The sequence below is a fragment of the Cololabis saira genome, chromosome 1 (assembly GCF_033807715.1).
Source record: "Cololabis saira isolate AMF1-May2022 chromosome 1, fColSai1.1, whole genome shotgun sequence".
NCBI lineage: Eukaryota > Metazoa > Chordata > Actinopteri > Beloniformes > Belonidae > Cololabis > Cololabis saira.
The window spans coordinates 8058997-8085485 of NC_084587.1; the positions used below are offsets into that span (position 1 = coordinate 8058997).

The 26489-nt window shown below is 38.2% G+C and overlaps 1 protein-coding gene across 1 annotated transcript in view; it reads left to right on the forward strand.

Annotated features, from left to right (window-relative positions):
- The first annotated feature begins 5003 nt into the window (after positions 1-5003).
- The window catches only part of stx8 (syntaxin 8), a 100091-nt gene continuing 78605 nt past the window's right edge, over positions 5004-26489 (forward strand). Inside the window, exons 1-6 of the mRNA XM_061734623.1 lie at positions 5004-5122; positions 8118-8217; positions 9046-9140; positions 9369-9479; positions 19008-19138; positions 21658-21750. Coding sequence (XP_061590607.1) covers positions 5106-5122; positions 8118-8217; positions 9046-9140; positions 9369-9479; positions 19008-19138; positions 21658-21750 — 547 coding nt within the window. The 5' untranslated portion in view covers positions 5004-5105. The remainder of the gene's footprint in view (positions 5123-8117; positions 8218-9045; positions 9141-9368; positions 9480-19007; positions 19139-21657; positions 21751-26489) is intronic.

Genomic DNA, 26489 nt, shown 5'->3' on the forward strand with positions numbered 1-26489 from the left:
TATCTAGCTTTATATCTATTCTAAAACCTCAATGACAACATAAAAATATGCAATTATTTATTTATAATCTAATAATCATAATCATAACATCAATTATCATGATGTCACTCCTTTCAGTGGATTTACGCAGATCTTTTTGGATTATTCTAAGACTAAAATTGATTAAATCAAATTAATTATGTTACGTTTGTACACTGTTTTTGCAATATATTAATGATTTCTAAATAAAAAATCTTCTTTTTTGGTATAACTGTGCACTTGTGTAAATTTGTCATTTTTTGATTAGATTTTTGATCTTTTGATTTGATTTATTTGATGCATATTAATGAACACTTAGTCCAAATGATTATGCCTATAGGCTAATTTCCATCCGCAGTCCTTCAACAATAATTGAAATTCAATTGAAAAGAAAAGAAAAAAAGCATGGTATAAACAAAAATACAAAAAATAACTAAAATATCAAAGATCGCCCATTACATTATTGTATTACAGAAAAGCTGTTTACTCTTTATGGTGACTAGCTCAAAATAAACTTAATTAGTCACATGCGGTGGTTATGAATGTCCTTTACGCATATTCCAATCCTATTAATTACACTGTCCAGACATCGTTTCTCTTTGGGTGACGTTCCCATTTATTGCACAGACTCAGTTCAGAAAATAAGAAACTTAAATATCAAATGATGTTGCTGGCTTGATCACAAATCCTGGGTTATGATAAGAACCATTTGCTTCACCGCCGCTCTGCCCTGACTGCTGTAACATCAGCATCAGAGTGAGCCCTCTCTCCTCTAGTGGCAAAACAAGTAAATAAAAACTAAACTAAACACATACACAAACAATTAAACTATGAAATGGCTCCTACACTTTTCATATATACTCATAGGCTGCAGACCATATGACTGGGAATTTATTATTAATATTGAAATGAGTAGAAATATTATAACCAGTACTGGAGTTGAGGGGGGTGAGGGGGGATGAGGGGGGATGGCATCCCCCCCTGAAATAAAAACGGTCCAAATCATCCCCCCTGTAAAACTGCCATCCCCCCTTTCCATCCCTTATGTCATTTCATCAATGAATGTGGTTTTACTGCTATTTCTACATTTAGAGTCATCACCAGAAAAATAACTTATTTAACAATTTTCACCTGTTTCAAGTAAATTTTCACTTGAAATAAGTAGAAAAATCTGCCAGTGGAACAAGATTTATCTTCTCATTACAAGCAAAAAAATGTTGTTCCACTGGCAGATTTTTCTACTTATTTCAAGTGAAAATCTACTTAAAACAGGTGAAAATTGTTTTTTTTTTCCAGTGATGAGTCTTGTTTTAAGTGTAATGAGATTTTTTTTACTAAAATGAGACGTTTTTACTAGAAATAAGAAAAATATTCTTGTTAAGATTTTGAGTTTTTGCAGTGATCCGTGTTACTTATCCTGTGAATGACAGAGTCATATTGATAAGTTCAGAAAACTGTTTTTTATTGTTGTGTTTTGATGTATTTGATGTAAGCCCAGTGGATATTTAAAGCTTACAGAAGGCTGCATTTAACTGCTGCTATGTCATTCCTGCAGTATTTCTGCAGGTGTTTTGGTCAGTGCTATTATTTATAATATATTATATTATTTGTAATCAGCACAAATGATCTGTTTTCCGATTATTCTGATTATCTGATTTTTTCTCGAGTACTGATTATAACGATAGCAGTGACTGAAATTATATTACTAATGTATGGTATTATTAGTGCTATTATAGTGTATTAGTATAATTATAGTGTTATTAATATATTGTGATATTATGCATATATAACTGATGTGTATGTGTGTACATGTACGTGTATTATTGTTGTTTTTATTATACTGTAAGTGTAGTTATGCTAGGAATGTATGTCTGTATGTATTTATGTCTTAGATAAAGATGTCTTATATTTAATATTTTATGTACTTTATGGACCCCAGGAAGATTAGTGGTCGCCGAGGCGGCAGCTAATGGAATAAACAAATAAATAGGCTTGTTTAGCTTTGAATCATTTTTTAGCTGTTTTTAAAAAGCGTTACATGTGGCGCTTTCTCGAATCTGAGCTCAGAATCTGTTCCGGTTCATACAACCTTCAACAGATGAGACAGTTTGACTTGTAATGGTTCATCTGAACTGCACCTCAGAATCAGAGTTTGAACATGCCAAACAGGGAATTTCACTCCGGTTATTTCGCTCACTGTACAGTAAATAAACAAATGGCTCTTATTAACATATATACAATTTTAAAAGTGAAAAGCGCAGCAGTATGAGGTAGACATGGTTAATGAAAGTTCCCAGTTACAGCATATGATTGTGGTTATTTTTATCATTATTGTTATTGCACAGTGGTTTATTTCTCTGAGACTATCAGTGATGAGATTCATCAGAGCAGCAGCTTGCGGCAAGAAACTCTCTCTGTGTTTGGAGGTTTTGACGTACAGAGCTCTGTAGCGCCGTCCAGAGGGGAGGAGTTCTGTCCTGGGTGTGAGCAGAGGTGTCTTCAGTATTCACATTCATTACTCAGGTAGAAGTATAGATACTAAAGTTTAAAAATACTCCTGTAGAAGTTGAAGTATCAACTCAAGTTTTTTACTCAAGTAAAAGTATAAAAGTACTGGTTTCAAAACTACTTAAAGTATAAAAGTAAAAGTAATGTAAGGGGGAAAAAAGCCATTAAGGACAAAAGCCATTGAAAATGAATGCATCTTAGTATAATGCAAATATATTAAAGAACCATATATGTGTACTATTGAGCATTAACGTGTGTTTCAGAGAGCAGACGTGTACAAACCAATAGGGTTTGATATGATGACTAGTTGCCTATAAGTATTGTAATGGTGCAAAAAGTCAAACTTCAGAGGCATGTTATCATTTATCCTAACCTTTATTGGAATGTACATCCAAGTTTAGTTGCAGGAATCTGAGGGAACGGATGTAAGAACAAAACTGGACAAGAACATCTGAAACAACCACAACCAAATTCACTCTATCCGGATGGAGCAATTTAACTGGATAGTTTTTTTTTAAAGGTCGAAATGAAATAGAGTAACAAGGCTGTTTTTAAAATGTAAGGAGTAAAAAGTACAAATAATTGTGTGAAAAGTAAAAAGTCGTCTGAAAAATAATTACTCCAGTGAATAGATAAACAAAATTTCTACTTAAGTAAGGTAACGAAGTATTTGTACTTTGTTACTTGACACCTCTGGGTGTGAGGGGTCTGGTCCTGGTCCTGGACCGGTACAGGTCCTGGATAGATGGGAGGTTAGTCCCAGTTATCCTCTCTGTGGACCTGATTGTCCGTTGCAGTCTGTGCCTGTCCAGTTTGGTGGCTGATCCAAACCAGACAGTGATGGAAGAGCAGAGAACAGACTGGATGATGGCAGAGTAGAAGGTGATCAGCAGCTGCTGTGGCAGGTTAAACTTCCTGAGCTGACGCAGGAAGAACAACCTCTGCTGAGCTTCTTCCAGACAGAGTTAATGTGGGTGGTCCACTTCAGGTCCTGGGAGATTGTGGATCCCAGGAACCTGAAGGTGTCCGAGGTGGAGACAGTGCTGTTGAGGATGGTGGTAGTGGTGTTTTTTTTTTTTCCTGAAGTCCACTGTCATTTCCACAGACTTGTCACACTAAAAAAGTTTTTACTAGTCTTTTTTACCTAATTCAGAGTAAGCCTAACTGCAAAAAGGCTATTCTCAAGGTATAGACATGTAATGTTCTAGATGAGAGCTGCACTACATAAATTAAAAGGTTCATGCTAAATCCGGTGTATTTACATGTACACTGCTTTATGTGGTGGCCATCAATATGCATTTTCCCATCTAAATAAATAAATATTTTTTTTTTAAATAATCTCCAGCATAATGTTATGTGTGTGTGTTCTGAGACAGTAAAGTTTAACATTTTTAGGCTTAACCTTATTTAGTTAGTTGACCCTTAAGTCTGTCAATAGTCCTCTTTTTGTTTCTGCTGCTGCTTCCTCCCACTTTTCTTCATCTCTAACTTGGGAGTCGGACTCCCTTTTTCTCTTAAATATGTTGTAAATCTTTCTCTGCATTTTGATGATGATTCTGTGTATGTGTTCACTGCATATTCCTATAGTCCCTCTGGAGACTGAGCTGAAACATGTTCAAATTTAATCTGCAAATAAAAAAATCTTGGCTGATGTAATATTTATAACTCAATTATATTCATAAGTCTTAAATTTAACCACTTTCGAATGCCAGACCATCTAATAAAACAAATCGACCATTAAACTCGTGTGTGTGTGTTTGTGTGTGTGTGTGTGTGTGTGTGTGTGTGTTTTATGAATTCAAAAATGTCCACTCAAAAGTGGAAAAACATTTTCTGCCTTTTTAAAATGTACAGGACTGTCTCAGAAAATTAGAATATTGTGATCAAGTTCTTCATTTTCTGTAATGCAAAAATGTCATACATTCTGGATTCATTACAAATCAACTGAAATGTTGCAAGCCTTTTATTATTTTAATATTGCTGATTATGGCTTACAGTTTAAGATTAAGATTCCCAGAATATTCTAATTTTTTGAGATAGGATATTTGAGTTTTCTTAAGCTGTAAGCCATGATCAGCAATATTAAAATAATAAAAGGCTTGCAATATTTCAGTTGATTTGTAATGAATCCAGAATGTATGACATTTTTGTTTTTGTAATTGCATTACAGAAAACCACAATATTCTAATTTTCTGAGACAGTCCTGTATTTAAATGTAGAAAGTTATTTTTACTCCATTGTATTGTCCCTTAATTGTTTTCATTTTCATTATTTTCCTCTGCTCTTCATTAAATCATTAAACTCAATGTTCACTCAATAGTGCAAAAACTTCATTTTCTGCCTTGTTAAAATGTATTTAAATGTAGAAAGATTTTTTACTCTATTGTATTGTCTCTTAGTTTTATTCATTTTCATTTTTTTCCTTTGCTCTTCTGCAAAAGCGAACACGGAAACTGGATTTGATCCTCGGCGGGGACCGTAGTGACGTCACAGCCAAAACAACCAGCTGCTGTTGTTGCTGCTACCAGCCAACTATATTCAATATTTGCGGATTTTCGCTTCATACTGCAGTCATCATAATGTCTCAGGATCCCTGGTAGGTAATACATGTTTGTGGTCGACCAGCTGGTCTCAGGTGTGTTTTCTGACGCCTGAAAGCCTCATTAGCTCTGTTAGCCAGTTAATTTAATTAATCGATACGAATGAAAGGTCGTTTTCTTTTATCAATATGCAACATTTTAAATGAACATTCTTATTTTTGCTCCTTGCTAAACTCTTCCAAATGAAAGAAAGTTGCTCAGCTGCTTTTATAGGATCTAAATCACAAAAACAGACCAGGATTTCCAAGGAAAACTTGCACTGATTAAATTCATCATTTTTGATAGTTTTTTTACTACATTAACACAAATCGATCTGGAGTTACGGTTTTGCTTCACAAATATGCCATGTCAAAAGTTTAAAGGTAAAGTTTAAAGCTGTTTCAGTCTCAGTCAATAACGCTTCCGCTTCAGCTCATCACGTGATACCTAGCTGTCAATCAAAACTCGTTACCATGGAAACCAGCAACTATATCCACGTTAACGGTGTGATCAAAATACCACTGTTTCCTTTTTCTCTTTTACCTTTTAGTTATGTAACCAGTACTCGAGTTGAGGGGGGATGAGGGGGGATGGCATCCCCCCCTGAAATAAAAATAAAACATTTAGAGTCATCACCAGAAAAATAACTTATTTGACAATTTTCACCTGTTTCAAGTAAATTTTCACTTGAAATAAGTAGGAAAATCTGCCAGTGGGACAAGATTTATCTTCTTATTACAAGCAAAAAAATCTTGTTCCACTGGCAGATTTTTCTACTTATTTCAAGTGAAAATCTACTTGAAACAGGTGAATTTTTTTGTTTTTTCCAGTGATGAGTCTTGTTTTAAGTGTAATGAGATTTTTTTACTAAAATGAGACATTTTAACTAGAATAAGACAAATATTCTTGTTAAGATTTTGAGTTTTTGCAGTGATCCATTTTACTTATCCTGTGAAGGACAGAGTCATATTGATAAGTTCAGAAAAGTGTTTTTTATTGTTGTGTTTTGATGTATTTGATGTAAGCCCAGTGGATATTTAAAGCTTACAGAAGGCTGCATTTAACTGCTGCTATGTCATTCCTGCAGTATTTCTGCAGGTGTTTTGGTCACTGCTATTGGCCCGGTTTCCCAGATCAGTTAAGTAGTTCTTAACAGCGAAAGACTTCTTTCAAACCATCTTAAGGAGCCTGTGAAAGAAGTCTTTCGCTGTTAAGAACTACTTAACTGATCTGGGAAACCGGGCCATTATTTGTAATATATTATATTATTTGTAATCAGCACAAATTATCTGTCCCCATATGATAAAATCCACCATCCCCCCTGATCTTTTTTTTTTTTACAACTCCAGTACTGTATATAACACACATTCCTCTCCTATTAGTGATTATGTATATACATTCATACTTGAAGGGCTTTTCTGACTGGTTTAACTGATAAAAATGCCAGAAAATATCCCTTTTCTTTGCATTTTTGTGAACAGATGAAAGGTTTAACAAGTCCCAAACTATGTTTTAATATTGTCTTTACCAATGAAGAGATAATATATACTGAGTTGAGCAGTTTATGGATAGTGGTTTTTAAAACTTGACCTGCTCAAAGTGCTAAAAAAATAAGCAGCAAAATTGCCTTTTTAAGTATTTATTTATATTTGGTGTCTCCACAGATCAAAAGTTACGTTTTCTTAAGTCCCTATAGTCTAAACTATAATGTAATACAGGTTTGACCAGTGTACGCTGATCAGAGCCTGTTCTAAGGGGCCTCACTGTGGATTTGTTCTAGACTCGATTCTTGTGGTCTTGTCTCGGTCTCGGAGTCGGATAATGGAGAGTCCGTTGCACCAAGGTGACAGAATCTGGTGATCAGCAGTTCTTCCTCTTGTTAATGTACAGATTGGTAAAATATTTGTATTTTGTATTTGATTTAATGTTTTGGTGCATCTGCATGTGTGTTTGTATTTAATAACAGTTTTGTGTTTATAACGGCCTTGTTTGAATAAATATATGGCTTTATTGGCCTTTGAATAATATTTGCATATAGTTGTGATTGATTAAGCATCAGGTCCATTTCAGTGATGCTGATATACGGTGTAATCTGATTACTATAATGGTAAATAATGTAAGTTCAAGTCGATAATTATATCTTTAATATTTAAAATTCATCTTTCATCTCCAAATTCAGTCCAATTTAAATCAGTAACATTTACTATTCACTACTTTCCTGAGGTGGAGGGGGGTGTTGGAGCTGGTTATTCTGCTAGAGGACTTTGGGACTAGTTAGTAGTCGTGTCAATCCTTAAAAGCACTGGTGTCAATCCTCCAATAGTGTAGAAATAGCGGTAGTGCAGTCGCCACACAGATCTGATCTCAGCTGATGGATGGAAACATTTATAGTGAGTTCAACATCATCATCCACTTCTCTGTGTTATTGAGCTGCAGTTGAAAACAAGCTCATATGGAAACTAGCTGAACCAGAATGATGTTCTACAATCACGCAGGATCAGGAAATTACTAGGGTTCTTTTTGGTCTCGGTCTCGAGCTGAACTAGTCTTGGTCTTGATACTCTCTGGTCTTGGTAGTGTCCTGGTCTTGGTTTAGTTGGTCTTGACTACAAGTGTACCGCACTGCTTAAACACATTTAAATAGTATTTTTGCCCTCTGCCTTCAATAGCCAACTTCTCTCAGGTCTCTCTGAGTCTGAATTTAATTTAATTCAGTTTAAAATGTTCATGTTTACTTCTTTTAAATCAGGAAATGGTTAAATGTTTAGATGTGGCTCAATCTTACAGAAAGACTAAGTGAAATGATCGAAACATTTTCATGAACCATATTAAACATGATCAACACACCCTTTCAATTCAATTTTATTAATATAGCTTCTATTACAACAGGAGTTGTCTCTAGGTGCTTTCCACGGACCCAAAACATGACCCTTATCTGTGTGGTTGCTGTGCCTCCCCACTAGTGACGGCCCAACAGCTTATTTTCATTTTCTCCGGTCTATTTGTCTGCAGGTTGCAGAATTATGACGCCACGTGTCGCCTGGGACAGGAGATAGCAGAAAACATCCATGAAAGGAACAGGCAGCAGAGAACCGGGGGAAACCCTGCAAAGGTGAGCGGTTCTACTTAGGCCTGTGTTGAAAAAAAAACAATTTTCCAATTCTAAATTAATTCTCATATCTAAAAATCAATTCGTGTGTCTAAAGATCGATTTTTTTTTTTTTTTTTTTTTTTTTTCCCAATCATTAAAACTTTTGGTATTTTTTCGTTTTTGCCCTAAAAAGGAATTTCTTGTTGGACACAAGAATAACTAGTGCCATGTTTTTGCCTTTAAATATGTTTAACGGTATGAAAACATTAAAGTTTTCAGTTATAATTGCATAAATTGTCTATATTTCATTACTTTATATACTGTTTTGGGGTTATATTTGCATAAAATGCTCAAAACCAAATTCTCAAAAATTAAAAACGAAAAAGAACGAAAATGGAAAAAATAAAAACGGAATGTGGGGAAAAAATAAAACCGATTTCATAGGTCCACTGTTTCCTCCCTGGATCTGTTTGATAATTCTGCCCCACGATGTTTCTGAAAGCAGTTGTATCAGCATTCTGGGAGGTGATTGGTCCTTACAGCATCATTAGCTGCAATACTTGATGTTGAATCTCAATATAATATTAGTATTAATATGTTGCATAACTACACAGTCATATAATTCATTCAACAGCTCAAAAAACAGTTTTAATAACACTAACCCAAATCAATATCAGAATCGGATCCCATCAAATCTTGATAATCGATTCTGAATCTTAAGAATCGGAATCGAATCGATTCTTGACATTTGAATCGATCCCTAGCCCTAGTTCTACTTTGTTCCTGTTATCACGCCGACAAACAAATTGGTAAATGTCTGAAGTTTGCATGTGTGCTCTGTCCTCTCAGATCAACATGACTCTGCGGGCCTCGCTCCAGAAGCTGAAACAGAACATTTCTCAGCTGAAGGAGGGCCTGCTGCGAACCTCCTCGTCCCGCCGCATGTATCCTTTCCTTCCTGCCACGATGTCCCAATCAACGACAGTCATGAGACTAAAATTAAAGTCGTGCAGGGTGGTGTTAGTGCCTGTAGTGACAGAGATGTTCCTGCAGAGGGCGATGGAGGATCGTAGAAAAAAACTTCCTGACTGGGAGACTTCCAGGAGAGATGGTGTCAGAAACACATTCATGACGGTGGTCAAAGTGAATTTTTCTTGACGTGGTGTCATCAGAATGCAGTCAGAAGCTGACAGGAGACAGAACCTCATCGACGACCTGCTGACCAGAGAGAAACAACTCAACGCCACTTTCAGAGGAGACGCCACAGAGCCCGAACCCACCAGGTAGTAACATCTGCAGGCATTGATGCATCCTGATTGGGATTAGATGGAAATGCCTGCCCCCCTATTTTCTTTTTTGAATCTCTTAAGATTTATTTCGAACATGCATGTTAAAAAACAAAAGAATACAAAAAAGTACAAATATACACACACATTTATATATATATATATATATATATATATATATATATGCTGTTATCCACTTATCGAGTCCTACCCCTGAATCTTACTTACATTTCTTACATATAACAAGAGTTTCAATAAACTTACTTATAAAACGCAAACCAAACACCCCTAGTTTAATAACTATTCAATATAGTCATATAATACTCAATTATAGGTATATATAAATAGTCAAAAACAAAACAAATCAAAGCAAAAAAAACACCCAGCATTTAGTTGTGATGTATGTATGTAATAATAGAAGTATAGTAATATAATGTATAGTATTACATTATCATTACTTCACATTAATACTACAACAAATAGAGAACAATAGACAGCAATGATATCCAATATACTTCATTAACTATATAAGAGTAGATATGCTATATATACTGGTTCATATATTCAAAAAACACGTTCAAAAAACAAAACAAAACAAAAACTGGTCACCCATCTCTCAGCGAGCATCATGAGCCAAATCAAGCATCGTCCCATGATGCTTCAGGGGCCATCATGCACAGAATAAGTTTGTGATTTCCCCCCTTTTGAGGAGAAAAAAACCCCCAAAAGAAACAGAATACGGTAATATTATTATTATTACTATTATTATTGTTGTTATTATCAGGGGTGTGCACAAACCGGTACTCGAGGGCCAGTCTACTGCATGTTTTAGATGTTTCCCCGTGTTTAACACACCTGATTCTAGTCACTGGTCGTCATCAACATGTCATCAAGGTTTACACAACTCTGTTGGTGATGCAGCCTTGTCTATCAGGGTTGTGTTGAGGCAGGGAAACATCTAAAACGTGCAGTAGACTGGCCCTCGAGTACCGGCTTGTGTGCACCCCTGGTTATTATTATTATTATTATTATTAATAATTTATTAATAATTATGTCACGTTCTGTGGCTGCTCAATTAAAATGTTCTTGACCGGAGGGGTCACAGACTCGGTTCTCTGCCGTGTGAAAGTCTGTATCCGGTACAAGAGTACTGGGACATCTCAGTGTGATATTACCGGGAAGAATGTCTGTCTGATTTGCCAGTTTGACAACTTTTTGGCCAATTGTTTTCCATTTTGGATCTTCCTGCTCCACGCTGTTGGCCACACATTGGGAACCCATGATTTGAATATATCAGTCAGTTATGAATGAACTTAGATTTAGAGCTTACATTTAGCATGCAGTCCACACAAGCAAAGAATGAATATGTATAGTTTAAGGGTTGCCCGGAGAAAGACTCTTGTGTCTGACGTCCGCAAAACTGCTGCTGGACAGATTACAAGACTTCTGGAAGCAGATTAGACCAAAATTTGTTTTTTTTGTACTTAATGTCCAGAGCTATGTTTTCACAACGCAGTATTTCTGCGGAAACATCTCGTATCACCGTCAAGCACAGTGCTAAAGGGGCAGTAGAGGCATTTTGGGACTGAGTCACTGTGAGTTTACCGTGAGTCACCTTGAGAGTTGGATGTGAGATCATCGCCCTGAAACATGCAGTGGGACAACGATGAAGAATTCACCAACAAATCGACATCAACATGGTTGAAAAATAAAAGAAATGAGGATTTGAAATGTCTTTGGCGAAGTCCAGACCTTTGAACCTAATTGAAATGTTCTGCAAATCCCCGAAAACCTCAGTTTTGAACAGAAGAATGGACTGAAATTCCTCCACAGTGACGCCAGAGACTGACAAACTCATACAGGAAACGCATACTTCCAGTTATTGCTGCTAAATCTGGATCCAAAAGCTATTGAATCATGAGCGAACTCTGTATTTTTAATTATTCACTTACCTCAGACGTTTTGCTCCTAAGCTTTAAATCTGCCACAGAAAAACCCCCAAAGAGGAGATCTCGATGGGACCCTGGACAGTTTCAAATAAACCTTCTCTTCAGTTGTTGATGAAGAAACTCTGCACGCCTCCGCGGTGCCTTTCACAAATCCTGCACATACCGGAGTTACAAGTGATTTTTTTTTTTTTTTTTTTGGCGCCAAATAACTCTCCTTTTATTTTACTGCTCGTGAGTGCAAAGTGCATTTCTTGAAATCATTGATCATCAAATTTTACTGGATGAATTACGTACTTACTTTGCCATCCCGGGCTCTGCGCTGCAGCGGTGGACTCGTGCTTGTGCGGTTCCCCCGGGGTTTGTGGGAACAGTCCAAATGGAGGTAATAGAAACGTACCCCAGGGTCCTGTCCTCGGCCCTCTGGTGTTCCCAGCTCTACGCGCCCCCCCTGCTCGGACGAATCACCCTCACGTTGCCCCCAATTAGCTCACTGGTGCGTGAGTGCGGCTAAAGCGTGCAGATTTTTAATAAGAAGTATTGTATGAATGCTTGAGTGAGAAATATGTGGTTTGTAGAAAGTTAGGCGATGTCCAGAAGGAGGTTTGCCATTTATTAACAGAAGTGGCCGTTTGAGGCAAAGCAAGGCAAGTTTATTTGGATCGCACAATTCAACACAAGGTAATTCAAAGTGCTTTACATGAACATTAAAAGCGGCAAGACGCAATTAAACAGTAAATTACAAATACAATTATAAGAAAAGAGGTAAAATAATAAAAAGCACAAGTTGTTAAAAAGTAAGGGCAGTAGAGTACAGCAGGTACATCCCATTCTTAAAATGGCAAGAATTACGTTTTCTATACGGTCAAAATGTACAAAGACCGGGTCAAATACAGTATTACAAAAGTAATCTATGCCGATTCGTGTGGTGAATCAAACCAATTTGCAGAGGTGTCAAAAGTATTCACATTCATTACTCAGGTAGAAGTATAGATACTAGAGTTTAAAAATACTCCTGTAGAAGTTGAAGTATCAACTCAAGTTTTTTACTCAAGTAAAAGTATAAAAGTACTGGTTTCAAAACTACTTAAAGTATAAAAGTAAAAGTAATGTAAGGGGGAAAAAAGCCATTAAGGACAAAAGCCATTGAAAATGAATGCATCTTAGTATAATGCAAATATATTAAAGAAGCATATATGTGTACTATTGAGCATTAACATGTGTTTCAGAGAGCAGGAGATATGATGACTAGTTGCCTATAAGTATTGTAATGGTGAAAAAAGTCAAACTTCAGAGGCATGTTATCATTTATCCTAACCTTTATTGGAATGTACATCCAAGTTTAGTTGCAGGAATCTGAGGGAACGGATGTAAGAACAAAACTGGACAAGAACATCTGAAACAACCACAACCAAATTCACTCTATCCGGATGGAGCAATTTAACTGGATAGTTTTTATTTAAAGGCCGAAATGAAATAGAGTAACGAGTCTGTTTTTAAAATGTAAGGAGTAAAAAGTACAGATAATTGCGTGAAAATGTAAGGAGTAAAAGTAAAAAGTCGTCTGAAAAATAATTACTCCAGTGAAGTATAGATAACCAAAATTTCTACTTAAGTAAGGTAACAAAGTATTTGTACTTTGTTACTTGACACCTCTGCCAATTTGACAATTCTACGTCACAATTCCTGCATTCAGAGTTTATCCATAACTTTTTAAAAATCATAAGTATTTAATTTCATTTGATTCAGTTTGAGACGTGGCCTCCTCTCTCTTCTCATTCGTCGTCCTCTGCTCCGCAACAAATATCTGGTGAGGGGAACCGGGACACGAGGAGAAGAGTCAAGGATTTAGCAAATTGCAAGATGAGAGACGGGGGCACAGGTGAAATGTGTTTGGACGAGAGGAGGAAATTATGTCACGTTGTTTCTGCTTCCCGCTTCCTCCGGCACTGAAATGTTTTGAGTCGGCGCCTCCAGGTTGTTTTATACGGAAGAGTATCCGTAGTTTTAACACCGTAGAGGCCGAAAAAAAAAAAAAAAAAAGTCTTTTGGTCTGGAAGCGTCTTCGTACTTTTTTTTTAGTAGTAAATATTTATTTCGGTCAATCACAAACAAAAATCAACAAACAAGATAACACAGGTTTTTCCTGGTCAACATTGTGATTATTTGACCGAAAAGGTCTGGGCTTGAAGCATAAAGCTTATCTTGCCCACCTTTTAACAGAATAGAATATACAAAAAAAAAAATGAAGTATCATAAGTCTACACAAAATAATAATAATAGTAATAATAATAATAATAATAATAATGATGGTGATGATAATAATAATAGTAATAGTAATAATAATAATAATAATAATTATAATAGCAATAATATGATAGTACATATAATGATCGTTCTGAAAACAGAAAGTGAAAAGATGCTAAGGAAACCGGCAAAACCAATGTAAGTTGTCATTTTATCTCATGCATGTGTGCATTCTTCATTGTTTGTTTATTGTGTTTCTATATATGTGTCCATTACCTTTGCTTTGAATAATATCTTGTATGCTTTTATTGAATTTGCTAGTTTAAGGTCATTTTCTAATGAGTTCCACAGTTTTACTCCTAAAACAGATATACATCTTCCCTTTGCAAATTGTAGATGTTTCCACTCGGAAGTGACTGAAACGACAGTTTCATCAGATCGGGAAGATTGGAAAAAAAAGAAATGCCGTTGCCTTGAAAGGAGAGAGCCGTTTTTCTGGTATCTTTCACGAGCTTTGGTTTCGGGGGATTGATCTACTTAGTGGTGCTTTGCACCGGCTTTCATCTTTTTTTACAGACCACACATCCAATTACATAAAAAGGCTCCCTTTTTTAAAAGAAAAAAAAAGAAAAATCTCAAACGACATTGCTAATAAATTAGCTTGGCAAACTGTAATCATGTGGTCATATGGTTTTTAGTTTGCTCAGTGAGACCTAAATTTAATAGTGATATGTGGTGGGTAATTTGGATTTGAGGGCAGGCGTCGGACCCGTTCCCACTGTGTGGTCTCCGAGGACGGAGAGTGGGAGGGGAAGGATTGGCCATGCTTGGATGATCTAAGCCCACTTTTTTCTTTCTGTGAGAGCTTTGGGCTGAAGGAAAGGCATGAATGTTACCCCGAGAACTTTAATTTAACCTTTTAAAACTATAAATTTTGACTATCTCCGTTTCAAACTAAGCCAAATCACGACGCAGCGCCTGTTTTTGGAAGTCTCGCTTCACCCCGCTTGGCCTTTTGCGCTCACCTTTACTCCATTATTCTCTAACCTTTCCTTCTTGTGTTCGATTGCGAAGGAAATTGTTGTAACTAATTAAATCTCGCCTGTCCGAGTCAGTCAGTCAGGATGTGGATGCTCGGGCCCCAGTGGTGACAGTCCAGCAGCTTTGTAGCTGCCAAGAGACGTGCCTGACTGGTTCTGGCGCTAACACCGACTGGTTAATTGGATTTTCACACAATGGGCGCTTGGCGTTGGAGGAAGTGCAGGTCAGGCACATCATCTCATCGTAATCAAACATGTTAGAAAGGTTTCGACTGAACGCCTCGTCTCCACCGCTTATCTGATGGCTTCGCGTCGTTATACTCTCTACATCCGAGCCAAGGACTGCCGGGAGATCTGAAGAGTGACGTTATGCACAGAAACATTAAAAATATGAGTTTCCAAACTTGACAGATGTCTAAATGCATCCCCTTCAGCTCCCTCTCGCTGCACCGGAGCAGCTGACACCTTGCGCTCAGCAGACACAATTAAATCCAGAGACGTCCGACTTCTGAGTCTGAAGCACAGCTTTAAGCTATTAGGAGAAGAATGGGGGGGTTTGAAACCGCACAGCGGAGGTTAGCGCCGCGTATTACAGCGCCGAACGCTGTCTGGTGTCTCACTTTGTCGGGGGAAACCTCCCAAGCAGTCCGTAGCGCTGCCACAGATAAGTCCTTCCACCAGACTAATGAGTTGTTTGATCATCTTTATCCGTTATCTGGAAGGTTGTCTGGAGGAGGACGAGAACAAGCCGAACATGAGTATTTACGTCCAACCGATACGCCTTAATTTTCTACAAACAGACTCCCTACTCCTGTATAAATGTCTGCAACACCGGCAGGGAGGCAGAAGACGGAGGAGAGAGCGGTTGGACCGAGCCAGCTAGACGACATTAGCGCTATGTTGGTGTCATCTCATGCCGGGAAAATGTCCCTCACAAGCAACCTCTATCTTATTAAGCCGTCAGGTGAAAGATATGACAGAACTCCCTCAGAGAAAGCCAGAGGCCTTCTAGGATTCATTTTTCTGGATAATCAGACTAATGCACACCTTCATAACTAGCAGGATAGACGACTGTAATGCTCTTCTTACTGGTCTACCCAAGAATACCATAAATCAGCTGCAACTGGTTCAAAACGCTGCAGCGCGAGTTCTGGCTCAGACCAGAAGGAGAGAAACACATTAGGCCCATTTTAAAATCCTTACACTGGCTACCTGTTAGTTTTCGTGTTGATTTTAAAGTTCTTTTATTAGTTTATTATAAAGCGCTACATGGGCTTGCACCAGAGTATATTTCAGAGATTTTTTTATTCTATGAACCAGGAAGGACCTCAGATCCTCTGGCTCTTCCTTTTTAGCTGTTCCACAGAGTAGAACTAAAAGATTTGGTGATGCTGCTTTTAGCCACTTTTATGCTGCAAAACTGTGGACCAGCCGGAGGATCTGAGAGGAGCTGGAAATGTGGACATTTTTAAACTAAAAACTCATCTCTTTGGTCTGGCTTTTATGTAGCATCAAATTTTATAGTTTTATTCTGTTTAACATTTTTTAAAGGTATTTGTTTTATTTATTTATCTATGTCTTGTAATGTTTTTATTATTATATTTTATTGTTGTGGACTGATTATTTTTTAGCCTTAATCCTTGAACTTTTATCATTTTTTCATTTTAATTAACTATATTGTATGTCAGTGTGCATTGGTCTCCCAGTTTTTATTTTTTTGGTCTCCCAGTTAAAATTTTTTTGTTTATTACGCTTATTGTTTAGTCAAAATGTCAAAGCACTTTGTATTTCACGTACCTGGATGAAAGGTGCTATATAAATAAAATTTGATTGATTGATCGATGCGGTGGTTGCAAACGTTGGATGTTGAACGCTTAGAGCTGCAGGACAGTTTTACCCCTTTTACACCAAACCGGTTCCAGAGCTGGTGCTGGTTCACAACTCGTTCAACTTCCAAACCAGCAGAGAACCTGTTTGTCTTTCCATAGCTCAGGTGCCATTTAACTCAGATGCAACTGAGAAACTTGGCTACCGGTAACTTGCTTGTTGGACTCAAACCAGTTTATTACGTTCATTCTGCCTATTCAGGCTCCCAGGTGCGATATTTGTGCTATTGTGTAGCTCAGGGATCAGCAGCCCGCGGCTCTAGAGCCGCATGTGGCTCTTTAGCGCTGCCCTTGTGGCTCCTGGAGCTTTTTCAAAAATGTTTATCTTTTTTTTCTTTTTTTCCTTTTTTTTTTTCTTTTCTTCCCTTTTCCTTTCCTTTTTAATCTCGACATTTCAACTTTTTTCTCAACATTTCGAGTTTTTTCACGAAATTTTGACTTTTTCCTCGACATTTTGACTTTTTTCTCAACATTTCGACTTTTTTCTCAAGATTGTACTTCAGCATTAATCTTGACATTTTGACTTTTCTCGACATTTCGAGTTTTTTCTCAAAATTTCGACACTTTTCATGAAATTTTGACTATTCCTTGACATTTCAACTTTTTTCTCAACATTTCGACTTTTTTCTCAAGATTGTACTTCAACATTAATCTTGACATTTCGATTTTTTTCTCGAAATTTCAACTTTTTTCTCGACATTTCGAAGTGCGTAATGAAAAAAAAAATCTTCCCCCAGTTATAACTAATATAGATACATTTTTTGCGCCTCCAGACATATTTGTTTTTTGTGTTTTTGGTCCAATATGGCTCTTTCAACATTTTGGGTTGCCGACCCCTGGTGTAGCTAAATAACTGTTGATGTGTTACCACATAAATTTCCCCCAAAAATGTGACTTTTATAGCCCAGTGAGATTTATCTAGTTTTTTTTTATTCACAACGTATTTTTTGACTGATATAGTCCGGAAAATACGGTACGCAAGCCTGGATAGGGAGGTGGAGCCATCTCAAAAGGGTCCAGGCCTCCAGCATAGTTTTCCACCAAACCGGTTCCAGTGCTGGTTCAACTTGCAAACCAGCTGAGAACCGGTTTGCTTTTCCATAGTTCGGGGTGGTAAGGGGAGCCACGTCATTACGTCACTGCAAACGGCAGTTACGTTGCTGCATTTGCGTGAAAGTTGAGTCAACAACAAGATATCTGCTCTAATAGGACTTGGACCACATCTCTAATAGACAGGTTGTCTCCTCCTCAGACCCATGATGCTTTGCTGCATCCAGATTCCTTCTTATTTTGTCTCCCAGTCTCGCTATTGCTGTTGGTCTTAACAACTCCGCCCCCTCCGCTTACGTAAGCGGTTCTTTCCTCTAGCCCAGCAAAGAGTTGCTGCTACCTTGGAACCAGTGTTTCTGCCCCAGAGCCAGTTCTTTGTCCGTGGAAACAGAAAACCTGGTTCCAAACTCAGCACTGTCCCAGAACCAGAACCAGAACCAGAACCAGAACCAGAACCAGCCCTGGAACAGGTTTGGTGGAAAAGGGGTATTGGAGGGAGGCCTGCTGTCCCTAGAGGTGTGAGTGACGTTCTGGTGACAATAACCTGACAGTTATTCAGGGTTGGTACTTGGTAGAATATAAAAAGAATAAAATACTTTTTCTAAAATAAGACAAGTCTGTTGTAGTGAATTCATGTTCTGACTGGAGCCACAACACCACCAGGAAACAGGATTGAAATCAATCAATCATCCAGTTTATTTAAATTCACAAGGTGAATGTTGATTCCGTGAAGTTTCAGGATGATTGCTATGGTTCTAAAAAGAAAGAACAAATTACATTATCTTCACAAATAAATCACTCGAATATGTTGCTCATCACTGGATAACCTAATAACTAGATAATAAAATGGTACCAGAACATCTTGGATTGTATGTGGAGGCAACAATGAGTTAATTAGGGCCCGAGCACTGAAGGTGCGAGGACCCTATTGTATCTGTGACCCTAACCCAACCGATCCTGAATATTCCACCATAGATGGGATCAGGCTCAGACTAAAATCATGCACATACGTTTTCGACCACATCAAATCATGTATTGCTGAATTACAGCCAATTGATGTTTCATGGCGAGCCTTAAAAATGACCTCAAACTTCGACGGATCACTACGGTCACGCCCTCTGGTAAAAACTTAAAAGCTTTGCAATTTAGCGTCGGCCATGTGTCTAGATTGTACAAACCAAGTTGTGAGCCAATCCCATAAAATCTCTAGAATAGAACGTTGTGGGTGGTGTCATTTCTGATATGCTTATGGAGGGCGGTGGCCGTGAGTGCGAGGGCCCGTTCATTGCTGCTTGCAGATTTAATTGACAAATGTGATTTTTAGAGTTTGCTAACTGTCACGATGATGAATCTCAGGTCGTCGTTGATGGGCGGGGGCGGAGCCAGTGGCGGCTCGGCGGCAAACCCGTGGCTGATCAACGAAACGGACGAGACCAAGGGGCTGACGTTTGGAGAGATCAAGCAGCAGCAGCAAAGAATCATCGAAGGTGATTATGTCCGGACTGGAAACATGACTGGACAAACCCCCGTCTGTGACGTCACCCACAGGCCCACTTTATGTCGACCAAAGTTACCCGTGGCAACCAGCGATTTCCTTTCCGGTCCAATATTGAGTAAAATCAGTCTGCGATCGGCGACACCGATACATTGTGCAAATACACTTAAAGGGATTGTGACATGAAAAACAATTTTTTCTTGATTTTTAGTGTTTTGTTGGGTGTCTTGACATCAATTACACCCAAAAAACAACAAACTTTTACCATTCAGTGTATTGTGTGCTTTCTGGGATTTTCCGCATAACTGTGCAAAAACGGCGCATGTGGTTTGGTGGCGGGTCGTTACGTATAAACCCGCTAAATCACCGCCCCCTCCACCCAGCTCCCTGCCTCCTCTCCTCTCCAGTGCACCATAAAGGCTGATTTATGGTTCCGCGTTACACCGACGCAGAGACTACGGCGTAGGGTTACGCGGCGCCGCGCAACGTACGCTGAACCCTACGGCGTAGGGCTCTGCGTCGATTTAACGCGGAACCATAAATGAGGCTTAACACGGAGCTGTTTAGAGCCTCTTTTGTTCTAATCACCGGAGGAAAACTGCTAAGAAGACCCGCGGCCACTGACTGGACTTAAGATAAGGGGACACTGCTGCTTGCATGCCTTTATTTTTATGATTGTTTGCTGTGGTTCACCCTCCTGCTTTTCCGTGCTTCGCCTGTCGCTCCCGGCTTAACTCTCCGACGCCGCTGTGAGCGTATGGCTGGAGGAGGAGGAGGAGGTTTGGAGGAGGAGCGGAGCAATGATTGACAGGAAAGGGGGGAAAGGAAGCATTTTTCACGGCGCAAAAAAACAGTGTAATAAAAAGCCAGGAATGGAGTACTAGAGTGAAGTTTTTCTTGTTACACTCTTTTAGACACATTTGAGGGATGTTGGCCAAGACTTTTAATAGTGTTAAAAGCATGTTAAAAATGATGTCACAATACCTTTAATGTGCCGGTAAATCTAAAAAAAATTTGTTTTTTTAGATAGTTTAAGGATACAAGACATCAGAGTCACTTATTTAACTATTTATTCTAAAGTCAAAAGTAAACTGAGGTAACGGCCTCATTCACAATACAGTTGAACTGTTACAACAACAGAAAAAGTGTTTGAAAAAAGGTGTTTCCATCACTAAAAAATATCCTAATTAAGATAATAAAACCATTAAAATAAATAAAAGAATAATAAACAAAAATAAGAACTACTATACGAATGAAAATGAAAGAAAGTAGTTCCAACCAGCAGGGTGTCATTTAGACAAAATCTGAATAGTTTAGTTACTTTCCACCGTATTCATGTTAATGATATACATGACCACAAATTACTGAAGTATCAATATTTTTACTTGAGAATCAATTTTAAAGCATACAGATTTGGTATCGGAAGTATCGCTATTTCAGTATTGATCATCACTAGTGGCAGCCAGCTCCTTCAGCGGATTCACACCAGAGGAGCGTTGGAGCTGCCGGTGAACGATTAGCTGTCGTTGGGAGTCGTACAAGCTGCCGATTGCTTCGCTAAGCTTCACGTGGTACGATGATGTCTGAAGAGGAAGTGATGATGAGTAGTCATTGGCTAAGCTGACTGTCAATCAACCGTCTACGCCAGATATAATAATTAAATGTACTGTTTTATATAAACTCCCCTGATGTAACACATAAAAATATATACATTTCAATAAAGTCAATCTGAACGGCCACAGAGCGTAGCTGGAGAATCTGTTGATTTTTCAAAATAAAACTACTGGAGCGGGCTGTGACTGTCACATCTATATGGAGGCTGTGGGTGAACAATTCAGAGCGTCTCAAAATAGAGATCTAATCACGCCGGAAGAGATGTTCATCCTGGAAGTCGACTCGATCCAGGGACAGGAGGCTAAAAATGAAGCTATTACAGCACATTACAGCTGATTGATTATAGGTGTTGGCATGAACATCTGTATCGGCTTCTGGCAGGTCAAGCCTTTTCGAGGATCGTTTCGTCGTTAATGTTTTAAACATGCAGGAAGCTGCTGTGAGCAGCCTGGATCGTACTAAATTAGTGTTGTTCGAACTGATGCCAGCGTAAAGAGCAGCATTTTTGAGTTTTTTCCCCGGTTCCGTCCTCTGACATCCAGCGGACTGCATGAGGCACGACTCTGTTGCAGCTCTGCTTGTTGTCAGTGGGAGATCAGAAAATCCTGTTAAGAGGGTGAAACCAAACCACACAGAGGTTTGTAGACCGCTGCGGGATTCCTGGAGGAGCTGGGTAATGCTGGGTAATGCTGGGTAATGCTGGGTAACGGCGAGCGCCTGCCTGAGCTCGTGGTTAGAAAGAGAAAATAAAAGGCAGAACTTCTCTTGAATTCCTTTCCGTCTCATTGATGCTTTATATTCCTTTTACGACGCCTACTTGACACCGGTTAATTGCTTTTGCTCTTGATTCTCGTTTCATTACGCGGGAAATCTCACGTTTTCTCTCTCTGTTTCCAGCCCAGGACGCGGGCTTGGACGCCCTCGCCGCCGTCATCGGCCGACAGAAGATCATGGGCCAGGAGATCGGCAATGAGCTGGAGGAACAGAACGGTGAGTTTGATCCGCCACGTCGGACGTGTTTACCCCGCGGATTCCTGGATCGTTACATCCCGGAGTGAGAAAGCAGTCGTGTTTGGTTTGGGCCGTGGAGGTGCTCTCTCCTCGCTCTCCTCGCGCACCTCGACCTCACGGATAAACGCAACCTCTCTGATCGTCCAGCTCAAATAAACGGAGACGTTGGCCTTCTGGAATCAGATCTGCCCGGAGCTGGTGGAGCTTTTGAGGTTATTCCTGGCAAAAAGCGGCTCCTCCGTCCATAAATAGCTTCACAGGTGGAAGGCGCCGCCCAGAACGGAGTGCGGTAACACGGGACGGTTTTAGACTTTCAGGACGCGCCATTTAGCGACGATCGTTTGTCGACGAGCGAACAATCAGATACTTTAATGCATCGCTCCCGGAGCGTTGTTTATTGGATGGATCCCCATTAGCTGCCGCCTTGGCGACCACTAATCTTCCTGGGGTCCATAAAGTACAAAAAACCTAAAATGCACATATTTAAACTAGAACATAAAGGAAATAAGTGAAAAATGGACTATATATGTTGTTGTAAAGTCTATCCAGCGTGACATTGGTGATAAATTTGCTTTTGTCATCACATAAATATGAAACTACCATATTCTAGCCATTCAGAATCCAGCCCCACTCTCACAAAGATTTTTGGTTGTCATTACATGTCTATGTCATGTTTGACTTTACTGGTGAAGTTTGTTTCACAAATGACATTTTAATCAACTAAGTACATTTACAACTTACGTGGTCTTTTGTGTTCTGCTGCAAACTTTGCTGTTCTCTATTGTTTAAATTGTGTTTTTGTATTTTGATTGTTGTACGGCGACCTTGAGTGCCATGAAAGGCGCCTAACAAATGAAATGTATTATTATCATTATAAAATATTACATAAATGATAACGTCTAAGACATAAATACATAGTCATACATTCCTAGCAACAACAACAATAAAACACATACATTTACACACACAGACACGCACGCACACACACACACACACACACACAGACACGCACACATCAGTTATACATGCATAAGATCATAATATATTAACACTATAATTATACTAATACACTATAATAGCACTAATAATACCATACATTACTTATATATTTTCAGTCACTGCTATCATTATAATAATTCTACTAATTTCAATATCAATAATAAATTCCCAGTCATATGGTCTGCAGCATTAGTGAGCCTTAAGTCGTTTTTTAAAAGTTAATTTGTCTTGTGAGCGAGATAGTTTGAGTAGATTAGTGTAGCCTCACTGTAACGAGCCTCGCGCTTATTTTTATCTTTTTTTTTATTTAAATTTAGTTTTAATAAATATATATAATGGTAACTGCTCCGATGTTTACACTGACATTGAATCCAGAGCATGCATCTTTTTTCAGATGAAGATGTAGAGAAAAGCTGCAGCAGTTCAGCACATTACGACGTTACCACGGCGACCCGCTTAAAAGATGAAACAAACATACTTGGGACGCGATCCCCCGTCGTAAAAATGTCAATAATTCCTCGGTAATCATTTTTATTTTATTTGAACGAACCAGAATAAGTCCCATTTGGCGAGTGGGCGCTAGATTTCAGCCCTCAACACGGTTTATGTTTATAGCTCATTTAAAACTGACCGCAGAGCTGCACAGGCTCAAACAAGTTAAAAACTCCCAAATCAACAGGGAAATAAGCAAATATATATCATAAAGCAAAAATAAAAGCATAAAAACAATGTCTAATAAAATTCTAAGGAGTATATATTTATATTTATATTTATATATATGACGCAATTAAAAATAAAATAGAAGCCAAGTTAGCCAGTGAGTTAAGAAAGGCTCCATGTTTACACTCTGTGTGTAGTACAGAGTATCAGGGCCGTGCAGGAGAAAAAATATTTGAGAAGGGAAGATTTTTTTTTCTATTGTGCAGAAAAAAGTCAAAATGTTGAGAAAAAAGTCGAAATGTCGAGATTAATGTTGAAATACAATTTCGAGAAAAATGTCGAGATTAATGTTGAAATACAATTTCATGAATAAAGTCCAAATTTCGTCTTTTTTTCTCAACATTTCAACTTTATTCATGAAATTTCATCTTTTTTCTCAACATTTCAACTTTATTCACGGCATTTTGACTTTTTTCTCGACATTTCGACTTTTTTCTCAACATTTCGACTTTTTTCTCGTGCATAATGAAAAAAAATCTTCCTCCTCTAAAATATTATTTTTATTTTTCTCCTGTCTGGCCCTAATACTCTTCCTCTCTAGTGATCCTGGTGAATAAAAATAAATGTATTTTCGTTTTGAGGCCTACACCAGGCTAAGTGAGGTTAGATATTATTAAATGTGCTTCTCCGAGATACTCTGTCTGCACGATAATGAAACCTCAATCTCACTGGGAGTTAATCTAAAGCAAATAGACTAATACCGAAGTCGTTGCTGATTTTCTGGACGGCTTCAGATGAGATTTGCTGCCCGTCTGCAGTCGTCTCATACCTCGAGTACCGTCTGTTTCCGCTCTGATGAGCAGCCTCCACTCAGGCAGTAAAGGCTTTGTAGCGTCCCGTAATGCTCCCGCTGGACACGTCTGTGCCCAAACATGTCCAGGGAGAGAAGGACCGTGGAAATGTCTGGCCTTCCCACTCGCCAGTAACAGACGACACATGAGAGGATGTTCACAGAGAAGAGAGAAGGGAAGAGAAGTGTAATTTCTCTGTTTTATCACTCTGATGATGATGTTTTCATCAATATAAATTTAAGTTGGTGAACTTGCTCGCTAGGCCTGTGTTGAAAAAAAAAATCGATTTTCCGATTCTCATTAATTCCTTTTTTTTTTTTTTTTTTTTTTTCATCATTACATTTTTGCCCGGTGGCCTTAAATCCCAGTAGTCACGTCATTTAATTCACACATGCACGTGGTGTGAAACTATCAAACAATGAACATGGCGCCGAAGAGCAGCTGCAGCGTTAACAAAGCGCTGGTTTTGAAAACTCCTGAACTAAATGAACTTTTCTTTAGAGAAAATACTGGATATTTCTGTTTAAATGTTATATTGCTAATGTTATATTAGTTCAATGAAATTCCTATTATCTATATCTACTATAGCTTATTTGTTTTCTCTGTTATCGGACACAGTTTGTCATGACACTCCTGAAAAATGCCTGGTGCTTCATGGCAATATGTGTGTCTGGTGACGGAATAAATCTGACAAGTTAAAATGATTTGTTTACTGCTTGAGCTGTTGCAATTTCTTTATTTTTTTTTGCACTTTAAATGGATATTGAAAGACCTAATTGAGTTATTTATTTCACAATAATTATTGTGAAATTATTATTTCCCTAGTTATTTTACAGTCATATAATTCAGGCAACAGCTCCAAAAACATTTTTAATAACAATAACCCAAATCAAAATCGGGTCGGATCGAATCAAATGGTGATAATCGATTCTGAATCTTAAGAATCGGAATCGAATCGATTCTTGACATTTGAATCGATCCCCAGCCCTAGTGCTCGCCACCCTTGGGCAGAATTATTGCATTATTGCTGTGACTTGGTTTGAGAATCAGTGACTTCAGGCTGAATGATTGTAACCAGTATTTGAGGACGGACCTTTTTAGGTACTTTTGATTCAGTGGAGGAATTGAAGCCGAGGAACCGGTTGATGCTCCTCAAAAGGCTCCTCAGGAAGTGTTGGGTGTGATTTACAGAGCTGGGCAATCACAGACTTATTACTGTCCATTGTGTAACCTTTTTTTTATTAAGCCCCAGGTATGTTAAAGGAAGAATAGAAGAAAGATCTACTTTATTTTCCGCATTACTGTATTTAGCACCAAAAACTTTGGTTGGGGAGTCCTTGGAAGAAAGTTTGATGTAACGGCAAATAGATTTTTTTATTTATTTATTGTTTTAGATTGTTCTTTTTTTATCCTCCTTTTATCTCTTACTTGCTGTAAAGCACTTTGGCACACAAAAGGCTGTTGTAAAGTGCTTTTACATTACATTAGTACTTTCTTTGTGTTTTACAATCAAGAACATTTTCTGGTTTGAAGTCTAATAAAAAGGTGATAAAATAACTCCTCACCTAAGCAATCACCTTAATCTAGAAAGAGCCATTCCACTGAGCTACTCGTCCATTTTAGAAGAGAAGAGTGAATATTTAGAGCCAAATGTCCAACAATTCGATTCACTTCAGTTGCACTTTAGTAATTTCCCAAAGGATGATCAATACCTGAATGCTGGAAACGTCAGGATGATTTAGTCAACTATAAGACGTTCAAATCAAATCATCCGATTGTTTACTCACAACAGGTAACATAACATTTACTCAAACCGTTGGAATTGTATAGGCCTGGAGATCCATTCAAATGTCAAGAATCGATTCAATTCCGATTCTTAAGATTCAGAATCGATTATCACGCTTTGATTCGATCCGATATCGATTTGGGTTAGTGTTATTAAAACACAGTTTTTTCAGCTGTTGCATGAATTATATGACTGTGTAGTTATGCAACATATTAATACTGGTATTATATTGAGATACAACAGCAAGTATTGGCAGCTAATGATGCTGTAAGGACCAATCATGTCCCAGAATGCTGATAGAACTGCTTTCAGAAACATCGTGAGTCAGAATTACTAAACAGATCTAGGGAAGAAACAGAGGCCGTATGAAATCGCTTTTATTTTTTCCCATTTTTGAGAATTTGCTTTTTAGCATTTTATGC